At 43.1% G+C, this 18,025-nt stretch overlaps 1 protein-coding gene across 1 annotated transcript in view; it reads right to left on the bottom strand.

Moving 5' to 3' along the window:
- Nucleotides 1-16,555: 16,555 nt before the first annotated feature.
- LRRC14B (leucine rich repeat containing 14B) overlaps nucleotides 16,556-18,025 on the bottom strand; it is a 3,072-nt gene continuing 1,602 nt past the window's right edge. Inside the window, exon 2 of the mRNA XM_010008369.1 lies at nucleotides 16,556-17,201. Coding sequence (XP_010006671.1) covers nucleotides 16,556-17,201 — 646 coding nt within the window. The remainder of the gene's footprint in view (nucleotides 17,202-18,025) is intronic.

The raw sequence follows: 18,025 nt of genomic DNA, 5'->3' as shown, positions 1-18,025 counted from the left end.
CCATCCAGGGCTTTGTCTTGTGTGGGTTTGGTGGGTTTTTTGGTAGTGGTGGAACAGCCCCAGGGGTAGCTCCAATAAGAAGCTTAGAAACTCTCCCTGCTCCAAAACCAGCCAAGGAGCCATTAGAGGGACAACAGATGTGTCTCTGTGAAAGAACTAATATAAGACCTGAGCAGAGCAAGCAGTAAGAAAAAAAGAAGAGCTGTGCTGGAGAAGTGAAAGGCAGTGCTGGAGTGAAGATCCGGGGTGGTTGGGTGAGGCAGAAGGGGAAGAAGATGCCCAAGAAGAAGTTTTTCTGCAACCTATGGTGGGGTGGAAATCTACTGCATTCATGGAGGAACGTGGTGGAACATTCCCTGAAGGCTCTAGGAGGGGGTAGACTTGGATTTGCTGCCACTGGACTTGGATTATGCAGCTGTGGAAGACCCCAGTGCCAGGAGAGGTGACTGTTCCTGAAACAGCCCATGAGTTAGTGGGAAGCCTGCACTGGAGCAGCTTGCTTCAGACCAATGGGAAGGACTAATGAAGAAGAGGCTCGTGGAAGACTGTCTCCCATGTAAGGGACTCCATGGGGAAGCAGGGGAGGACTGTAAGGAATCTTTCCTGAGGAGGAAGGAGCGGCAGGAACCACTAGACTGTGGCTTCACTCAAAAACCCATCCCCTGTCCCCCTCTGTGCTGCTGGGGGGAAGGAGGGAGTGAAATTGGGAACAAAGTAATATGGCCTGGGAAGAAGGGAGGGGTGGGGTAACGTGTGCAAGCCCTGCTCTTTGTGTTGGCTGTGTCCTGTGTTCATTGGATTAATGTTATATAAATTATTATATTTTCCCCAAGTTGAGTCTGTATTGCCCATGACATTATTTAGTGAAGAACCCTCCTTGTCCTTTGTGTTGACCCATGACCTTCTAGTTGGCCTTTGTCCTCCACTTCCTACAGTATGTGTGTGTGGATGGGAGTGAGGGGGAAGATGAGTGATCCACTATGTGGCTGTTTCTTTGTTGTCGTGTTAGGACCAAACCACGACAGTCCCATGATACCCTAACAAACATATCCTTGCAGAGACCAACATCTGTTATCTTGAAGTCAAGAGTAGTGATCTTGCTTCGCTCCTTCCTCATTGCCCTAAAGATCCTGAATTTGGCCATCTCATGATCACTACAGCCTAGTCTCCCGTTAAGTTTTACATCATCAACCAGCCCTTCTCTGTTGGTGAGAACAAGGTCCAACATAGCACCTTTTCCTGTTAGTTCCTCTATCATTTGGAGGAGGAAGTTGTCATCAGTGCACTCCAGGAACTTCTTGGATTGCTGATGCTGTGTTGCCCTACCAGCAGATATCAGGATGGGTGAAATCCCCATGATGACCAGGGCCTGTGAGCACAGGGCTGCTGTTATCTGCTTGTAGAAGGCCTCATCCACTCAGCCATCCTGGTCTGGTGGCCTGTAGCAGACCCTCCCTATGACATCTCCTGTCCCTGTCTTCCCTTTATCCCTGACCCTTAAGGTTTCAGTCGCCTCCTCCTTCATCCCCAGGTGGAGCTCCACAGACATTGATGCATTGGTCATTGATGCAGAGGGTGACATCCCCTCCTCTTCTGCCTGCCTGTCCTTCCAAAAGAGCTTGTACCCAACCATCCCCACATTCCAGTCACAGGAGTCATCCCACCATATCTCAGTGATACCAATAACATCATACCCTTGCAGGTATGCACATATCTGCAGTTCTTCCTGCTTCCATGCTCTGTGCATTTGCATACAAGAGTTTAAGATGGTCCCGCTTTGAAGCAGTCATGCTGGCAGGGATAGCATTTTGCAAGTCAGATGTTTTTCTGTTGGTCTGCTATCCTCCTGCAGGCCCAGGCCACATGTTACTGCCTCTGTCCACAATGTGGTGGGTGTGAGATGACTTGAGGGTCCCCTTCCCTGGCATCTAGTTTACAGCCCTCCTAACCAAACTGGCCAGCCTCCGGCCAAAGATTATCTCCCCTTTCTCTGACAAATGAACCCTATCAACCCTCAAAAGACCAGGGAAGGAAATTCAGGAACATAGAAGAAAAAGGTAGAAGAGTGTCTCCAGGAAAAAGACTAGGGCAAGGTGAAGTGAAAGCATGGTAGAATTGTTTGCTTCAAAGCTGCTGCAGTACTTTACTACTTATGGGCACTGAAAGCAAGGGGTTTTCTGTAAGCAAAGGAGGCTCACAAAAAATACTTTTATCGCAGCTCTTACTAATTATTCTGAGAGCTCAGTGAAACATCCAACTGCTAGACAAATCTGCCTGCATTATTAAAAAAAGTTTCAGAATTCTACAGCAATAATTTATTTAGACTTAATTTAGAAAAAAAATAATTCAAACTTAATTTCATGCTATGCATGAAATACAGGCTGGTTATCTTTAGTACAGTTCTACATTAGAATTTATATCAAATGAGAAAATGAGAATAAGATATCTAAAACCTCTGTCTGTGGGTATATGAGAGCAAATACCATTTTACTTGGTTTACAGAAGAAACGGTTTCCTGCTCCTTGAGCTCTTATATTAAATATACCCAGAAATAGGACTTTATCTTTTGTATTATCTCCTTTGATGACAGAATCACACTATCACAGAATCACAGAATAGTTGAGGTTGAACAGGACCTCTGGAGATCATCTGGCCAATCAGAGCCACCTAGAGCCAGTTGCCCAGGACAGTGACTTTTGAATATCTCCAGGGGTGGCGAATCTACAACCCCTCTGGGCAATCTTGGTCAGGGCTTGACTACCCTCACAGTGAAGAAGTGTTTCCTGCTGTTCAGAGGGAATGTTCCATGTTTCAGTTTCAGCCCTTTGCCTCTGCTCCTGTCACCTGGGCACTTCCTGTCAGATATTTGTACATGCTGGTGAGATTCCTCCAGAGCCTTCTCTTCTCCAGGTTGAATAGTCCCTGGTCTCTCAGCCCTTCTTCATGTGTAGGATATTTCAGTCCCTTAATTTTCTTCATGGCCGTTTGCAGTGGTAAGTCTTTTATGGCTGCAGTATGAGTATGACTACTTCCACTGAGATACTTCCTGACTCTCTTCTCAGATGCATCCTTAAGAAGTGGTAAATATTAGGGAACATTCTAATAACAAAAAAAGGAAATTATAATGCATTGTAATCGTTGGCCACTAAATGGAACTTTGATTTATTACATTATATTTCAATCGTTTATTTTTTGTAGTAGTATGTATAAGCAAGCTGGGGTGCTTTATGTGGATGCTTTTTGATTTTTTATTGAAGGCCAGAGATTCAAAAGAAGTGTGGTGTTGAGGAGTGTTCTATTTTGCATGCAGGATCAAGAATGAGTAAGAATTAGTAAGAAAGTTTTTTGTAAGTTGGTGAAAGGGGATGAGGCTACAGGGGATGTGCAGTTGTTGGTACCCTCAGCTCCCCCTGAAACTGCACCTGTGTACGAGGGAAGAGAAGAGGGGGCTTGTGGGTGAACAGAGGATTTGGATTGAAGTCTGGTGGCCAGGAGAATGAGGGGACAGTGTCCTGCTGTTCAAGCCCCTTTATGACAAGCAGTTGGGATGGAGGGACAGCTTGCTTATGTGCATGTCTCTTTTACAGCGTCAGACCTACTAAGTTGGAAACAGTCTGTGCAGTCGTATCAGGCTAGTCCAGAGGGCATGTATGGGCTACTCCAAACAATCATGATGAGACATAAGCCCACCAAAATTGTATGAGGTTAGACAGGGGTCTCATGGGGAACACTTGATCTGTGATAAGACTGCTAGAAAGTGGACTGATTTTGATACGGAGGAAGAAACTAACTGAAAGAAGTTTAACATGCTGCTTATAGGTCAATCAGCTCCAGATATCAGAAAGAAATTGCAGAAAGTGTTCGGGGCAGGAGAAATGCTGATCTTGCAATTGATTGAAATGGCATATAAGGTGTACAGTAACTGAGGTAAGAAGGATAAAAAAAGAAAAACAAAACAAAATGGGATTGCAAGTGTTGTTATTAGCTGCCACTGTAACACTGTAACATCTGGAGAGATGTGAGAGAGGAAAAAGCGGAGATCAGGGCAGAGCGAGACATGTAAGATCATTTTCTATGAGGGTTCACAGAAATCGAGCCTCATTAGGGTTAAATCAGTGTGCAATATGCTGGGAGGAAGGGCACTGGAAAAATGAGTGCCAAAAGAGAAGTGTCCTGGTTTAAGTCAGGATGAAGTCTATCTTCCTTTGACTGATTTTTTTTTTTTTTCCCCTTCAGTAAGCTCTCTTTTAACTAGCAGCAAGTGTTCCAGGTAGTGGACTGATAATGCTGAAATGTTTATGTAACTGCTGAGAATCCAAGGTCACGTTTTTGCTCTGCTACCTTGGATGTTACTGGAAGCAGAAGAGTTGTATCTGTAAGCCCCATAGGGAGGGGTGGACTATACAGACAGCAAAATTGACCCAAGAATTCCATTCCATATGTCTGTGTAAGCTCGGTGTATGGTCAGAGATCATGGAAGACAACTTACTTCCTATTTCTTCCCTTGTCTTTCATCCATGGCTGGCCTCTGGGGAGGACTTTTTCTGTCCATCACCAACTGTAGGCTTATGCATTCCTGACCCTACTTTACCGTAAGTCCCTGTCTGCTCTGCTGCTCTCTCTGGCAGCACTCCAGGACATTTCAGGACTACTCACAGCTCAAGAGATGCCATAGGTGTTTTGCACGTTCCTGCACATACTTGTATATAATCGTACATGTTTTCTTTTGTCATTAGTGTTTAATTAAAACTATTTTAGTTTTCAAACCAGAAGGTGTCTCTCCCTTTAATCTCTCTTTCCCCTACCTGGATGGGAGGGGGAAGGGATTGAGAGCATTGTTGTCACTGGTTTATTTGTCAATCATGAGTCAACCGTGACAAGAAGCAAGAAAGACAGGGAACAGGAAAATTCAGAAAAAAATGTGAATTTAGTGGTGGTAATTTGTTTCTGACTGAAGGAAGTTATTAATATGCCATCATCCTTGTGTTGCCAGGACCAGCTGAGGTATATTAATAATTTCCTTCAGTCGGAGACAGATTACCACAACCCTATGTCTTTCTAAACTTCTCAGAGAGGAGCCTAGGTGCAACTGGATCCAACCATAGTCTTAGACATGGCCCTTTCCAGGGAGAGTGAAATGCTCCAGTTCCAGAACATACTTGATCATCCAGTATCCCTTGATCAGATTAAGGTAAAACAGCACTCAAAGTCTGTATTTGAATTAAGTTTAATTAAAACTATAAAAGGAATACTGATACTTCAATCATTTTCTCAGGCTGAGCAATCATAAGAGTTGATTCTTTAGATCACGGAAGTCACAATACATGTATGTCAAGCTGCACGACCTGAGAAAAAAAAATCATGGTTAGGCCTTGTGTTAATTAAAGTTAGACATATAAGAGAAATCATCAGTCCTGGATCTAGTATTGGTCCAGCCAACGGGGCAAGGTTTTTGTCAGTGAAGCTCCCAAAGTCCACCATCACAGCTCCGTGTTTTATAGACCTTTTTCCTTTAGGCATTTGTTTTGCTATAATGAGCAAATGTGGTTGAGACATATCAGGACTAAGCAACCGGAGTGGACCTCCTCCTCTCCTCTCCTCTCCTCCATCTCTACTGTTGTCTCGTTGCCTCCATCTACAGACCTTAGGCCACATGTGTCAGGCAGCCCTTTTGTTTTGTTCAACAGTTTATAAGGCTGCTTTGACACAATTTTCCACAATAAATCCTGAGGGCCAGTCCCTCACAGCTTGTGATATGAGAAGATGTATCAGGTATTTTTCTTAGACAGCAGAGTTCTGACTACAGTTAGGGAGTGACTAATCACCCCAAATCACTGTATTTGCACTTTAGAAGGTATGCAACTGTTCAACTCTCTCCCCATAGGCAAGGGCTGAAAGTGTCACATTGTCTCAGTGTACTGCACTTGCAATTGAACCAGAGCAATGCAAGGTCCACTGCTCTGGTAACTAAAGCAAGAGCAATCTGTGGTGGTGTTGACATCACAATGCAGCCCAGTGAGGAGATGGTCTGCACCACCACACCTTGTGCCTTCACATGTCCTTACATACCACACACACAGTGTTTGCTATAAAAACCTGATTTCAAGAGGCCTTATAATCACTCAGGAGTAAAGCAAGTATGAGTGTCTGGATAGAGCTCTAAAAGCTCAAGTCTTTTTCCTACTGTAAAAAGACTGGCAAAGGCGGTGACAGAACAGCCTCTTGGGTCACTGTTACACATTTAGTTCTCCAGCATTCCTTTTTTCCATGACCTAGCACTCTGCAGGCTTTTTATCTGTTACGATGCAGACTGTCACAACTCCTTGCTCCCAAAGGAAGAGCGAGGCTGGCAGACTGGTCAGAGGAAGACTCATAGTCTGCCTCGCATGAGCATGAGCAGCAAACTGAGCATAGCAGGATTGTTAGTAAGTTAAGAAGTAGCAGGGTGGGCAGAATGTTGTGACAGTGAGTCCTCCTGCAGTCACAGATTCAATAACCCTTCCACAGATCCTGCCTGCAAGTCTTCATACAATGCACAGAACACCCTCTGAAGGCAGACTGATGTGTATGTGCCATCTGCTAAAGAGACATGAGGATGAGCAAAGTGTGTGGTAGAGTCACCAAACTGGAAATTTATCTAATCAATACTATCCTGTAAGGTGAAGGGAGTAAAAGAAGATTTAATCCAACTGGATCCAAACCATTGGTGTGATTTCACCTCTAGACCAGACACCCCTCTCTGATCCTGTTTCATTTAACAATATGTCACTATCTGAAGATACTATTTCTCCCTCTGGTCTGCATAAATACCTTTGCTCAGCTGGATCCCATAATAGTGGAATGACTAGCTTGAAGGTCATCTGTCATTACGCCATTGGACTTTACAAGGTCCATTGTACCTCAAGCTGTTCAGAAGGTGCTAGGTTTCAAACCCCTTTTTCACATTTCTTGCACAGGGTAGGTATAGGTCCCTAAGAATACACTATCACGAAACACAATGATCATCAATCTGTGAGATTGGCTAACTGAGGAAAAAGTTAAGGATTTTTTTGCAGAATAAAACCACATTTTTGTTCCTTTCCCCTGCTGGTAAGCTCCAGAGCAACATAATGACATTTGCAGCAGCCAGGAGCACAAGTCAAGTTTTGGAGCTGGCCTAGTAGTAATTTGGTCTTTAGGCCCCAAAAAAGCAGAATAAAAGTCCTACTATTTTGAGATGTTGATTTTCAAAACTATCCATTCTGATTTCATACATGGTGTTCCTTACGGAATTATAACAGATACAGCAATAACAGTATAATCCGTAAGCAATGGTAGTATAATATGGTGTTATTTTATTGATGTAACTTGTTCTGAGCATCAATTTGACCCTAGAAGTTTATAACCCATGAAATAAAAATTACCAACTAAAGCATAATTTAAAAAGAAAGGCGTGAACACATGATCCCATAGTAAAAGGGATTCCTTTTGTTGATCTTCCTCCTAGTGGCTGGCCAGGAGGTGGCTGACAGCTTAAATTCTGTAACTTAGTAGGTCCTCAGATATGGAAGATGTGGATGGATGATTGAACACATGAGGGAAGAAGTGCAGTTAGAATCTCAGCAAGATGTTCTGGAGTAAAAGTAGGACCACAGTGTGTTGCATTTAAGTATATGTCCTACTTCCCAGTGAATTATTTAATTCTGAGGTACAGACAAATCAATTAGCAGTTATTGTGTACCCGGCAATACTGCAACTAGTTTTCCCCTCTCTTGGTTATGTCATGCTTGGAAATAACAAGACATGACTTAAAGGTCATTTTGAGTCTTTCAGATAAGGTGAGACGATACCATGCTAACATCTAGGAATTCCCTAAAAACCTGCTAGTGCAAGACTTGTTGGGTAGATATGGATTTGCACAGGTTACTCTGCTTTCAGTACTGGACAAGCTTTTCTTTACAGACACAACGACAGCAAGCGCTAAAGAGATAAAGAACAGTAGTTAAATAATTTAAAAGTACACCATCAATGAATGCAGAAGAACTGGAAAAAATTTGGAGGAAGATGAGGAAGCAGTGTAAGACTTCTCTGAATGGAAACTTGATGGCTTCCAGGAGATAATGGCAGAGCTGCATACAATTATGAGTGAAATGGTACAGGTGTATAGGTTAAAAATCTACTGTTTCCTGTACAACAGGTTCATAGAAGTGTCACATAAACCTGGTGGCAGACTTGATGAAAGGAAAATATTTTCCATACAATATGAAATGGAGCTGTTAACTGCTTTTTCCCAGGATGTGGTGAATATTTGCTATCAGAATAAACTCAGAGATAAGTGGAAAAATTCATGGAAGGCAGAGATATTTAAACCATGAAAATATATCCATTTCAGACATTGCCCAGGTGAAAATTGTTAGGAACTGATATAGAGAAGTATCAATATATATTTAGTCTTGTGCTCTTCACAGGCATCTTGTCCTGTCACTGAGGAATGAAGTCACTATACTGAACTTCAAAACACGTGCGACACTGATATGTCAGGGAACATCATGTGTTGGATAACTGTTAAGTCTCATGCCATCACACAAGTAGGTCTGCTGTAAAAACGCATTGCACAGGACAAATGCAACACCTGAATGTACCAAAGGAACAAACTCTGTGTTAAATCAATCACAGAGTCATCAGAATTGGAAGGGAATTCTAGAGACCATCTAGTCCAATCCCCCCCTGATAAAGCAGTATTGCCTAGAGCACATTACTCAGGACTGCATCCAGGTGGCTCTTGAGTATCTCTGGAGAAGGGGATTCCGAAATTGCAGAGATAAGTCCAAAGGACTCCAAGGCACTGGGGCACCTGGTTGAAGACTCAGGTGCACAGATGGTGTTTTCATCACTCCCTCAAGTGGTAGGAGTAAATATTGTAAAAGGATGGAAAACACACCTAATCAATGCATGGCTTAGGGGCTGGTGCCACTTTGGTTTGCTTGTTCATGGGGAAGTTTTTATAGCACTGGGTCTGCAGATGACAGATGGAATATATCTGTCTCCAAGGGGGAAAAGGATTCTCACAGAGGAGGTGGCAGGTCTCATTGAAAGGGCTTTAAATGAGTCTCAAAGGGGGATGGGGAGAAAACTAGGCTCACTGAGATGAACCTAAGGATGGTCTTCGGTCTGCCATCCCACTTGAAGTGGGAAATGGAGATAAATATGACAATAAAAATACAGGGCTCACTAATGGGTTGATAACCAGAGAAGTGTCTGGGAATAGTGGCAAACCAAAAGTGAAAACTAATTGCTAGACTCCCTCTCTGAAATGCTGATATAACAATGCACAGAGCATGGGGAATAAGCAAGAGGAGTTGGAGATCTGTGTTAGGTTGAATGGCTACGATATAATTATAATCACAGAAACATGACGGGACAGCTCCTGTGGCTGGACCGTTGTCATGGGTGGCTATTATCAACATCTTCTTCTTGAGTTGGTGGTATATAGTAGACACCCACAACTGTTTCACCTTCGATTGCATGTCCCTTAATTCTTACCCACAAGCTTTCAACCTGTTCTACCTCCCTCCCTGGATAAAACTCAATACATTCCAGTTTCTTTAGTATATAGAGAACAACACTACCACCTTGTGACAGAGCAACAAACCAGCAAGTTGAGCTCTGGTCAATTTTAAAATACCACTTCCTCCAAGCCCAAGATAGGTGCATTCCTTCGAGTAGAAAATCAGACAGAGGTGTTAAGCGACCTGCACGGATAAGCAAGGATGTTCTGAAGAAAGTCTCATGGAAGAAAGAAATGTACAGTTTGTGGAAGAAGGGACTTGTCACTTGGGAGAAATATAGGGACGTTGTCAGGGCATGTAGCAAGGCAGCAAGGAAGGCCAAAGCCCTCTTAGAACTTAAACTGGCAAAGGAAGTAAAGGAGAACAAAAAGAGCTTCTTCAAAGGTATCAGTAGTAAAAGAAAAACAGGGAAAATGGGAGCTCACTGCTAAATGAAGTGGGAACTCTGGTAACAGAGGATGCAGAGAAGGCAGAGTTGCTGAATGCCTTCTTTGCTTCAGTCTTTACTGAGACCAGCCCTTATGAGCTTCAGACTCCAGACACAGGAGAGGAAGCCTAGAGGAGGGAAGACTCTCCACTAGTCAATGAAGAGTGGGTCAGAGATCAGTTATGTAAATGTGCACAAGGCCATGGGCCCTGATGAGATGCACCCAGGAGTGTTGAGAGAGCTGGCTGATGTTATTGCCCTACCACTCTCCATCATTTTTGAAAGATCACTGCACACAGGAGAGGTGCCTGAGGACTGGAGGAAGGCAAATAACACTCCAGTCTTCAAAAAGGGCAAGAAGGAATATGCAGGAAATTACAGACCAGTTAACCTCATCTCCATCCCTGGAAAAATGATAGAGTGGCTCATTTTGGAGGTCATCTCTAAGCACATGGAAGAGAAGAAGGTTATCAGGAGTAGTCAGCATGGATTTACCAAGGAGAAATTACGCTTGACTAACCCGATAGCCTTCTATGATGTTGTGACTGAATGGATAGACACAGGGAGACCACTGGATGTAGTCTACCTTGACCTTAGCAAGGCTTTTGACAGTCTCCCATAACACCCTTGTGAGCAAGCTCATATTCTGAGTGGGATAAAAGAATAGTGAGATGGATTAAGAACTGGCTACACAATAGAGCCCAAAGAGTGGTGGTCAATGGTGCAGAATCCAGCTGGAGACTTGTATCTAGTGAAGTCCCTCAGGGATCAGTTCTGAGTCCAGTCCTGTTCAACATATTTATCAATGACCTTGATGACAGGACAGTGTCTTCTCAGCAGTTTGCTGATGGCACAAAGCTGGGAGGGTTGGCTGATTCACCTGAAGGCTGTGCAGCCATTCAGTGAGATTTGGACAGGCTGGAGAGCTGGGCAAAGAGGAACCTAATTGGATTCAACAAGAGCACATGCAGAGTCCTGCACCTGGGAAGGGACAACAAAATGCACTGGTACAGGCTGGGAAGTGATCCTCTAGGGAGCAGCTCCGTGGAGGAGGACCTTGGAGTCCTGGTAGACAACCAGTTATCAATGGAACAACAATGTGCTTTTGTGGCCAAGAAGGCCAGTGGTATCTTGGGATGCATTAAGAGGAGTGTCGCCAGCAGACCGAGGGAGGTTCTCCTCTCCCTCTACTTTGCCCTGGTGAGACCTCAGTTGTAGTACTGTGTCCAGTTCTGGGCTCGCCAGTTTAAGAGAGACAGAGATCTACTTGAAAGAGTCCAATAGAGGGCTATGAGAATCATTAAGGGACTGGAACACTTGACTTATGAGGAAAGGCTAAGAAACCTCTCAATCTAGAGAGGAGAAGACTGAAGAGGGATCTAATTACCGTCTATAAATACATGAGGGCTGGGCATCAAGAAGGCAGGAACAACCTCTTTTCACTCGTGCCCTGTGATAGGATGAGGGGCAATGGATTCAAACTTCAGCACAGGACATTCCACCCCAACATGAGGAAGAACTTGTTTGCTGTAAGGGTTACAGAGCCCTGGAACAGGCTCCCCAGAGAGGCTGTGGATTCTCCTTCTCTGGAGACTTTCAAGACTTGTCTGGGTCTTTCTCAGTGATCTGCCCTAGTTTTTTTTCTGGTCTTACTCTGGCAGGGGGGTTGGGCTCAGTGATCTCTGGAGGTCCTTTCCAACCCCTAATATACTGTGTTTCTGTGGTGCTGTGACTGTTGATCCTATAAGTGGCATAGCAAGGCCTGAGGCCACCCAGTGATAGTGGGACTTTGAAAGGGGTGCCAGGGCAAGGTGAGCGCCAGCAAGAGCTTTCAGGCCTTGCACCTTGCACTTGGGAGGAATGGCTGAATGCTTTCAATTTGGTAGCTGGGCTTTGGCAAGAATGTGAAAAGGAGGGAACAGACTACTGAACCTTTAGGTGTCAAGGCAAGCCTGAAGCATCAGTGTTGGTGAGGCTTTGGAAGAGGTTCCAAGGGAAGGTGAGGACCAGGACCAACTTTCAGGGCTTGCACTTTCCATTTGGGAGCAATGTTTGGATGTTGTCAATTTTACAGCTGGATTTTAGCTGAGAGCAAGGTAATGAGGGAATGCTTTAGATAGCAAGGCAATCCTAGAGACCTAGTTTCAGTGGTGTTTTTGAAGTGTTCCTGGGGAAGGTACATGGCAGAAACAGTGTGTGGGCAACTGAATGCCCAGCATGTGCATTCCGTCCTGGCACCATCTGTCTACACCTTTTCTTTTTTAAAGTAAGGATATTTCTGTAAGGCAGGAAAAGAGATGGTGATGTTAAGTGGCTAGGAAGTGCAGAGCTGCTGTGTTCATAGTTGTAAACACTTCTAGGAGAACAGTAAAGTTATCAATTGCGTTTCGCCCCAGCACTCCCTTGTGAGAGCTGTTGGTGCAAGTTTTCACTCTGTGAGCAGCGCTCTCACTAGAAGGTGTAAAATGCAGCAGACAGTAATAGAACTCAGCAAGCTCACCCCCCTGTAATGCAATACTCCATAATCCAGACCCAAAGACAATATTTGAAATACACATAGTGCTGATCCTCACTGGGCACTAGAACTCTACATACTGCTCCTGGCCCAGGGAGTCCTAAACATGGTGATACATGTAACAACATACATATAACAGCAGGAACTGACTGTTGTAGCCCAATATGCTTAAAAAATTACCAACTTTCAACTTCAGTTACAACCTGTTAATTTGCCCTACTCTCAGGGCAGAGGAATCACTACACATATGTTTGCAGCTACTGTACACCCCGTACTGTCCCCTCCCAGCAACATGAAGTACGACTACTAATCCTAAAGAAGTAGATTCTTGGCCTAGAAAACTTCAAACCACTTATATCTGGCTGAGAAGACAAGGGTTAAATGTAGGATGGAAAGAACATCAAGATCAGTGGGAAGAAAAGGTAAAGACAGGGCTGAGTGAAACAAAATTTGGAGCTTTCAAACCCTGTTGCTTTCTAACCCTCCTCACCAAAGTACGAAGCTAGGTGTGGCTGGGTAAAGTTACTGAGATAAAAACCCTACAAAAACCAAGCTGTTATTGAGCAGGCATCCTTTATTGGCAGTGCTGGGCAACACTGGGGATTGTTCCATCATAAATGGTCAAATAAGTTATCAAAATGTCCCAACTAGTATACACAAAAAAACCATGCATATTCAGTTCTATTCCAATGAGTTCCCAAGATAATTTTACATAGTAATATTTTTTTTCCTGGAACTAGTTATCTTTGTAATTATGCATGCTCGAGGGTCTCCTGTGGGGGTCTTTGTTGATTTTAGTCTTTTGTCTTCTAAGTCCTGTCTCCCCTGGTCTCAACTAATTTCCAACTGTTTTGTTATCTGTTTACCATGTAAAAGGCCTGAAGATTGCCCAAGTGGCTCCAGAATCAACATGACCATATGATGGACTATTGTGTGTTGGCTTGACAGATCTTAGAAAACTTGATGTTATCACAACATGCAGGATCCTTGACACAATTGACTGACAGTTGCACAAAGCAACTGCTTTAAAAGTAAAAAACTTATTTTAAAAGTAACACAAGCTTAGTTTTAGTTAATTTCTATTAGGCTTAATTCTATATTTCTATTAAATCTACTAACAAGTATTCTACAACTATCACAAGGACAAGGGAGCATGTGGAACTCTGTCCAAATTAGTAATAACATATGGAACCAATTCTGGAATTTTCTTAATCACAGTTGCTTAGCTAAGCAACTTTGATGATTTTTTTTTTTTTTTAATTAGTGCTCTGTAACATAAACAGGTCATGCCCACTCACTTTCAATTTTACTATCATATGTTTAATCAATGAAACATTAGACAAAAGAGCATGAGTTAAGAAGACATGTCATGGTTTGGGTCTAACATGACAACAAAGAAACAGCCCCATGGCCACTCACTCAACTCCTCCACCTTCCTCCCCCCAACCTCCTCCAATGCACATATTGGAATGGAGAGGACTAAGGCCAACTAGAAGCTCATGGGTCGAGACAAAGGGCAAGGGTTCTTCTCCAATTAAGGTCATGGACAAACCAGACTCAACTTGGGAAAAAATAATAATTTAATTTAACACTAATCAAATGAACACAGAACACAAGAAAAACAAAGAGCAGTGCCTGCATATGTTACACCCACCCCTCCCTTCTTCCACCAAGCAGCACAGGGGGCACAGGGGATGGAGTTTCGAGTATGGGGTCTGGTGTTTCCTGCTGCTCCTTCATCCTCAGGAAGAAATATTCCTTACAGTCCACCCCTGCTTCCCCATGGGGTCCCTTACATGGGAGACAGTCTTCCATGAACTTCTCCTTCATGAGTCCTTCCCACAAGGTCAAAAGGAAACTGCTCCAGTGCGGGCTTCCCATAGAGTCAGGGGCTGCTTCAGGAACAGCCACCTCTCCTATCACCAGGGTCTTTCACAGCTGCATAATCCAAGTCCACTGGCAGCAAATTCAAGTCTACCCCCCCCTGCCCCCTGGCACCTTCCATTCCTCAGGGAATGTTCCATCACATTCCTCCATGAATGCAGGGGCACAGCTGCAGGGAAATTTCCGCTTGGGCACCTTCTTCAGCTTCTTCCTCACCAAGCACGGTCAGCCCTCTGCCTCTCCAGCTCAGCTCTTCCTAACTGCTTGCTCTGCTCAGGTCTTCTCTCAGTTATTTCTTATGTTAATCACAGAGGTGCATGTACTGTCTCTCTAAAGGCTCCTTGGCTTCAGCTGGGGAAGCTCTTAAACTTCTTACAGTAACCTCCCATGGGACCCCCTCCTCCACCACCAAAAAACCCACCAGACCAGCACAAGACATAAAAAAATAATTTAAACACATGCTGTGGAACCTGTAAGCTCAGATTAGTACCCTGTCCATAATTTTTTTTTTTTTGTAAACTGTGTTAAGAGCTGCTTTCATATTTTTATTGTGGTTCAACAGAAAGCTTCACAAACCAGCACTGTCTAAATGAAGAATGTTTATTCCTTACCTTATCTCATCATCTGAGGATGATGAGATCCAGTATTATTTCAATGAAGCTGTCTTTGTTATCTTAATAATTATCTTTAATACTGCCATGACACCTCAACTCCTGCTACAACATTCATTTCAGTGATGTTTGATCAAGTTTTGTTCAACTGTTAAAGTGTATTTAATGGCAAAGTGATGGACATTAACCTGAGTATCATTGTTCGGTTTTGGGGTTTTTTTTAATCACCTACAAGCTAATAAGGTTGGTACATTAGAGCAGTTTGGGCTGTGGCAGAGTTTACAAAGGCTGTGAGGAGGTTTCAAGTTGGTTCACGATAGGTAAGTTTTCCTAATATATTTCTCTTTTGTCTGTCTGCGGTATCAGGAGTGAGACACTGCATATATTATGACACTTGCCTACTTGCTGTGGGATTCTTCCCCCATTATAGTGCTCTCTCTGGATTTGTTTTGTGATCCTGCTGCTGCATCTTGACTCCCTGTTGACCCATTTTCCCATGTTTCAACATGCTGTGTGTGAGGGTCTGGGGTTGTGTGTACTCTGCTACTCAAACACATTTCTTGCAGGTGATTCTTCCAGGCACCTCTTCTAATTCTTTAGCAGATCAACACACAGTCATGGCAGAAGGAAGTATTTTATGCAGGTAAACTTCTAGTTAGTCAGCTACCTGTTTTGTCCCTTTTCCAAATTTCTGAAATTGTCATTGAATCCATTTTGCCCCATGTTTTCTACGCTAGTCTTTTTTGCATTATTATGACTGTCCTAGACTTTGTTTAAAACAGCTGAAAGCAACACTTGATATTCTATCAGCCAAGAGACTGATTGAACAAAGGAAGCAATTTGAGGCACTTGCCTGCTGACATCACAAACATGGTGTGTTCTCAAACACCTTTGTAAAATAGGCTTTGCAGGAACTTCAGCAACCCTCTTAGGTTGCTTTATATTGCTGGGGGAAGTCACAGGAAATACCCTGCTGTCAGCCAACAATTTGGTTTGCTGCCTCCTAGTTACAGAACATTACTCCCCACTAGCACAATGTATTAGACAAATTCTGTAGTTATCCTTGCAAAAGCAGGTTTATTGTGCTTTCCTCTGCATAAGAAAGAGAGGCATAGACATACATGGAGGTTGTTATACATCCCTCACTGTTGGGAATCTACTGTATAAAACAGACTGGTGAATTCAGAAGGCCAAGGGCAAAACCAACTTTTTTTTTTAGGTGAGGATATGTGTGCAACCTTTGGAACATCCTGCCTTTTTTGTAGGGCTGCAACACTCACTGACAAAGCCAGAGGAAATTATAAGAAATCAGTAAAACTTTTTCACGTGTTGTTTTACTGAGAAACAAAGTGTTTTGTGTAAAATAATAAACTATTAAGGGTTCTCTCCTCTTTAGAGAGCAAGTAATGCTTATGTAAGTGGTATGCACTCGCTACAGTATAGTTAAAATACCTCAGATGATCAAGGGTATTCAAACAAGTAAATTCAGATTAGAAATTAGTAGACTGATCAATGAAGTTGCAGAAGAGACTAAATTAACTCCTGGCTTGATAGAGCATATAATCAATACTTAACTACTTTTGTTAAGAGATGTAGTAAGTTTTTCTAAAGTCTCTTTGAATGACTTGATCAAGTAAGCTCCCAGTTCATTGTTTGTCTCTTGAACAGCTGCATCATAACTGCCAAAGAGGGGAGTTGAAGCCTTCACATCCTCCCTATTTGCTTTGAGTAAAATGAGGTTAAGCTCCTTTACTACATCTTCATATTTTTGGTGATCAAACCTGCAGAGACTGGCATCATCAATTGGGTAGGTGATGCCAATAGGATAGCAATCCCTTGGGACTGGGAACTCCACATTTTTCAGCATTGGCAACTCACAGAGAAATGTGAAAAGGTGTTTCAGTGCTTGGGATGTCAGTGGGTTTCCAAGAAACTTAAACTCCTGTAGTTTCTGACAAGAGCTTAAACCTAAAATCAACATGTTGACATGAATGTCTTGGATGTTGCAGTCCTCCAAGGTAAGACTCCTTAGCACTGAAGAGGAATGGCTGAGAAGCTTAAAGAATATTGATGAGTAAAAGTCAGGTATATTGTGACCACTCAGGTCCAGGGTTTCTAAGTGATTAGCGTGGAAGCTGTTGGCTAAATATGTCATATCAGCATGGTTCAGTGAGCAGTTAGAAACATCGAGTATCTTCAGTGGAGTTTTTAGTGGACTGCAGATTAAAGAGAAAAGGAGTTTTATGACATAAAACATTTAAAAGCTACATTTACAAAATCTCACAAATTGTCCACATTATGAATGCAGACATGCACCACAACCTCTTTTGAGAAACAGAAGCATGAAGCAACAATAACTTTATCCTTTATCCTTTGTCCTTTATCGGTGGCTGCTACTTGTAGAAATCTGTTGTAATTCCAGAGATGTAGATAATTTCTGTTAAGGAAGTATTCATATCAAGGTAAGAGCCCATCTAACAAAACACCAGATTTTGTTTCTAGTTTTGTTTTTAAATGCTCAAGAGGTTTACATGTTGTACTGTTCTGGAATTGCAAAGAGACCTTCTGATGAACTAGAAGGCTGGAAGATGTGTACCTGAGATTCTATGCATATATTATAGTTGAATATAAAATAGGTCTGACAGATGAAGATCAAGAGATCCCTTTCATACATACTGAATTTTAGTGAGATTTCTGCCACAGATGTCAACTGGATCAAGGTTAGAAACTTGTGGTTTGCTTTTCTCAACATGAGCAGTAGGCAATTCAAAACTTTTAAATTAGTTATTTCATTGCACCGGAGGAATTGCAGACCAAGTAAGGCGGTAAGGCAGGAAGGCAGGAAGGCAGGCAGGAAGGCAGGCAGGCAGGCAGGAAGGCAGGAAGGCAGGAAGGCAGGAAGGCAGGAAGGCAGGCAGGAAGGCAGGAAGGAAGGCAGGAAGGCAGGAAGGCAGGAAGGCAGGAAGGAAGGCAGGAAGGAAGGAAGGAAGGAAGGAAGGAAGGAAGGAAGGAAGGAAGGAAGGAAGGAAGGAAGGAAGAC

This window comes from Chaetura pelagica, unplaced genomic scaffold (assembly GCF_000747805.2).
Source record: "Chaetura pelagica isolate M959 unplaced genomic scaffold, ChaPel_1.0 scaffold71, whole genome shotgun sequence".
NCBI classification, from domain to species: Eukaryota; Metazoa; Chordata; class Aves; order Apodiformes; family Apodidae; genus Chaetura; species Chaetura pelagica.
Note: the sequence above shows the minus strand (reverse complement) of the source record. Positions and strands in the feature narration are given on the sequence as shown.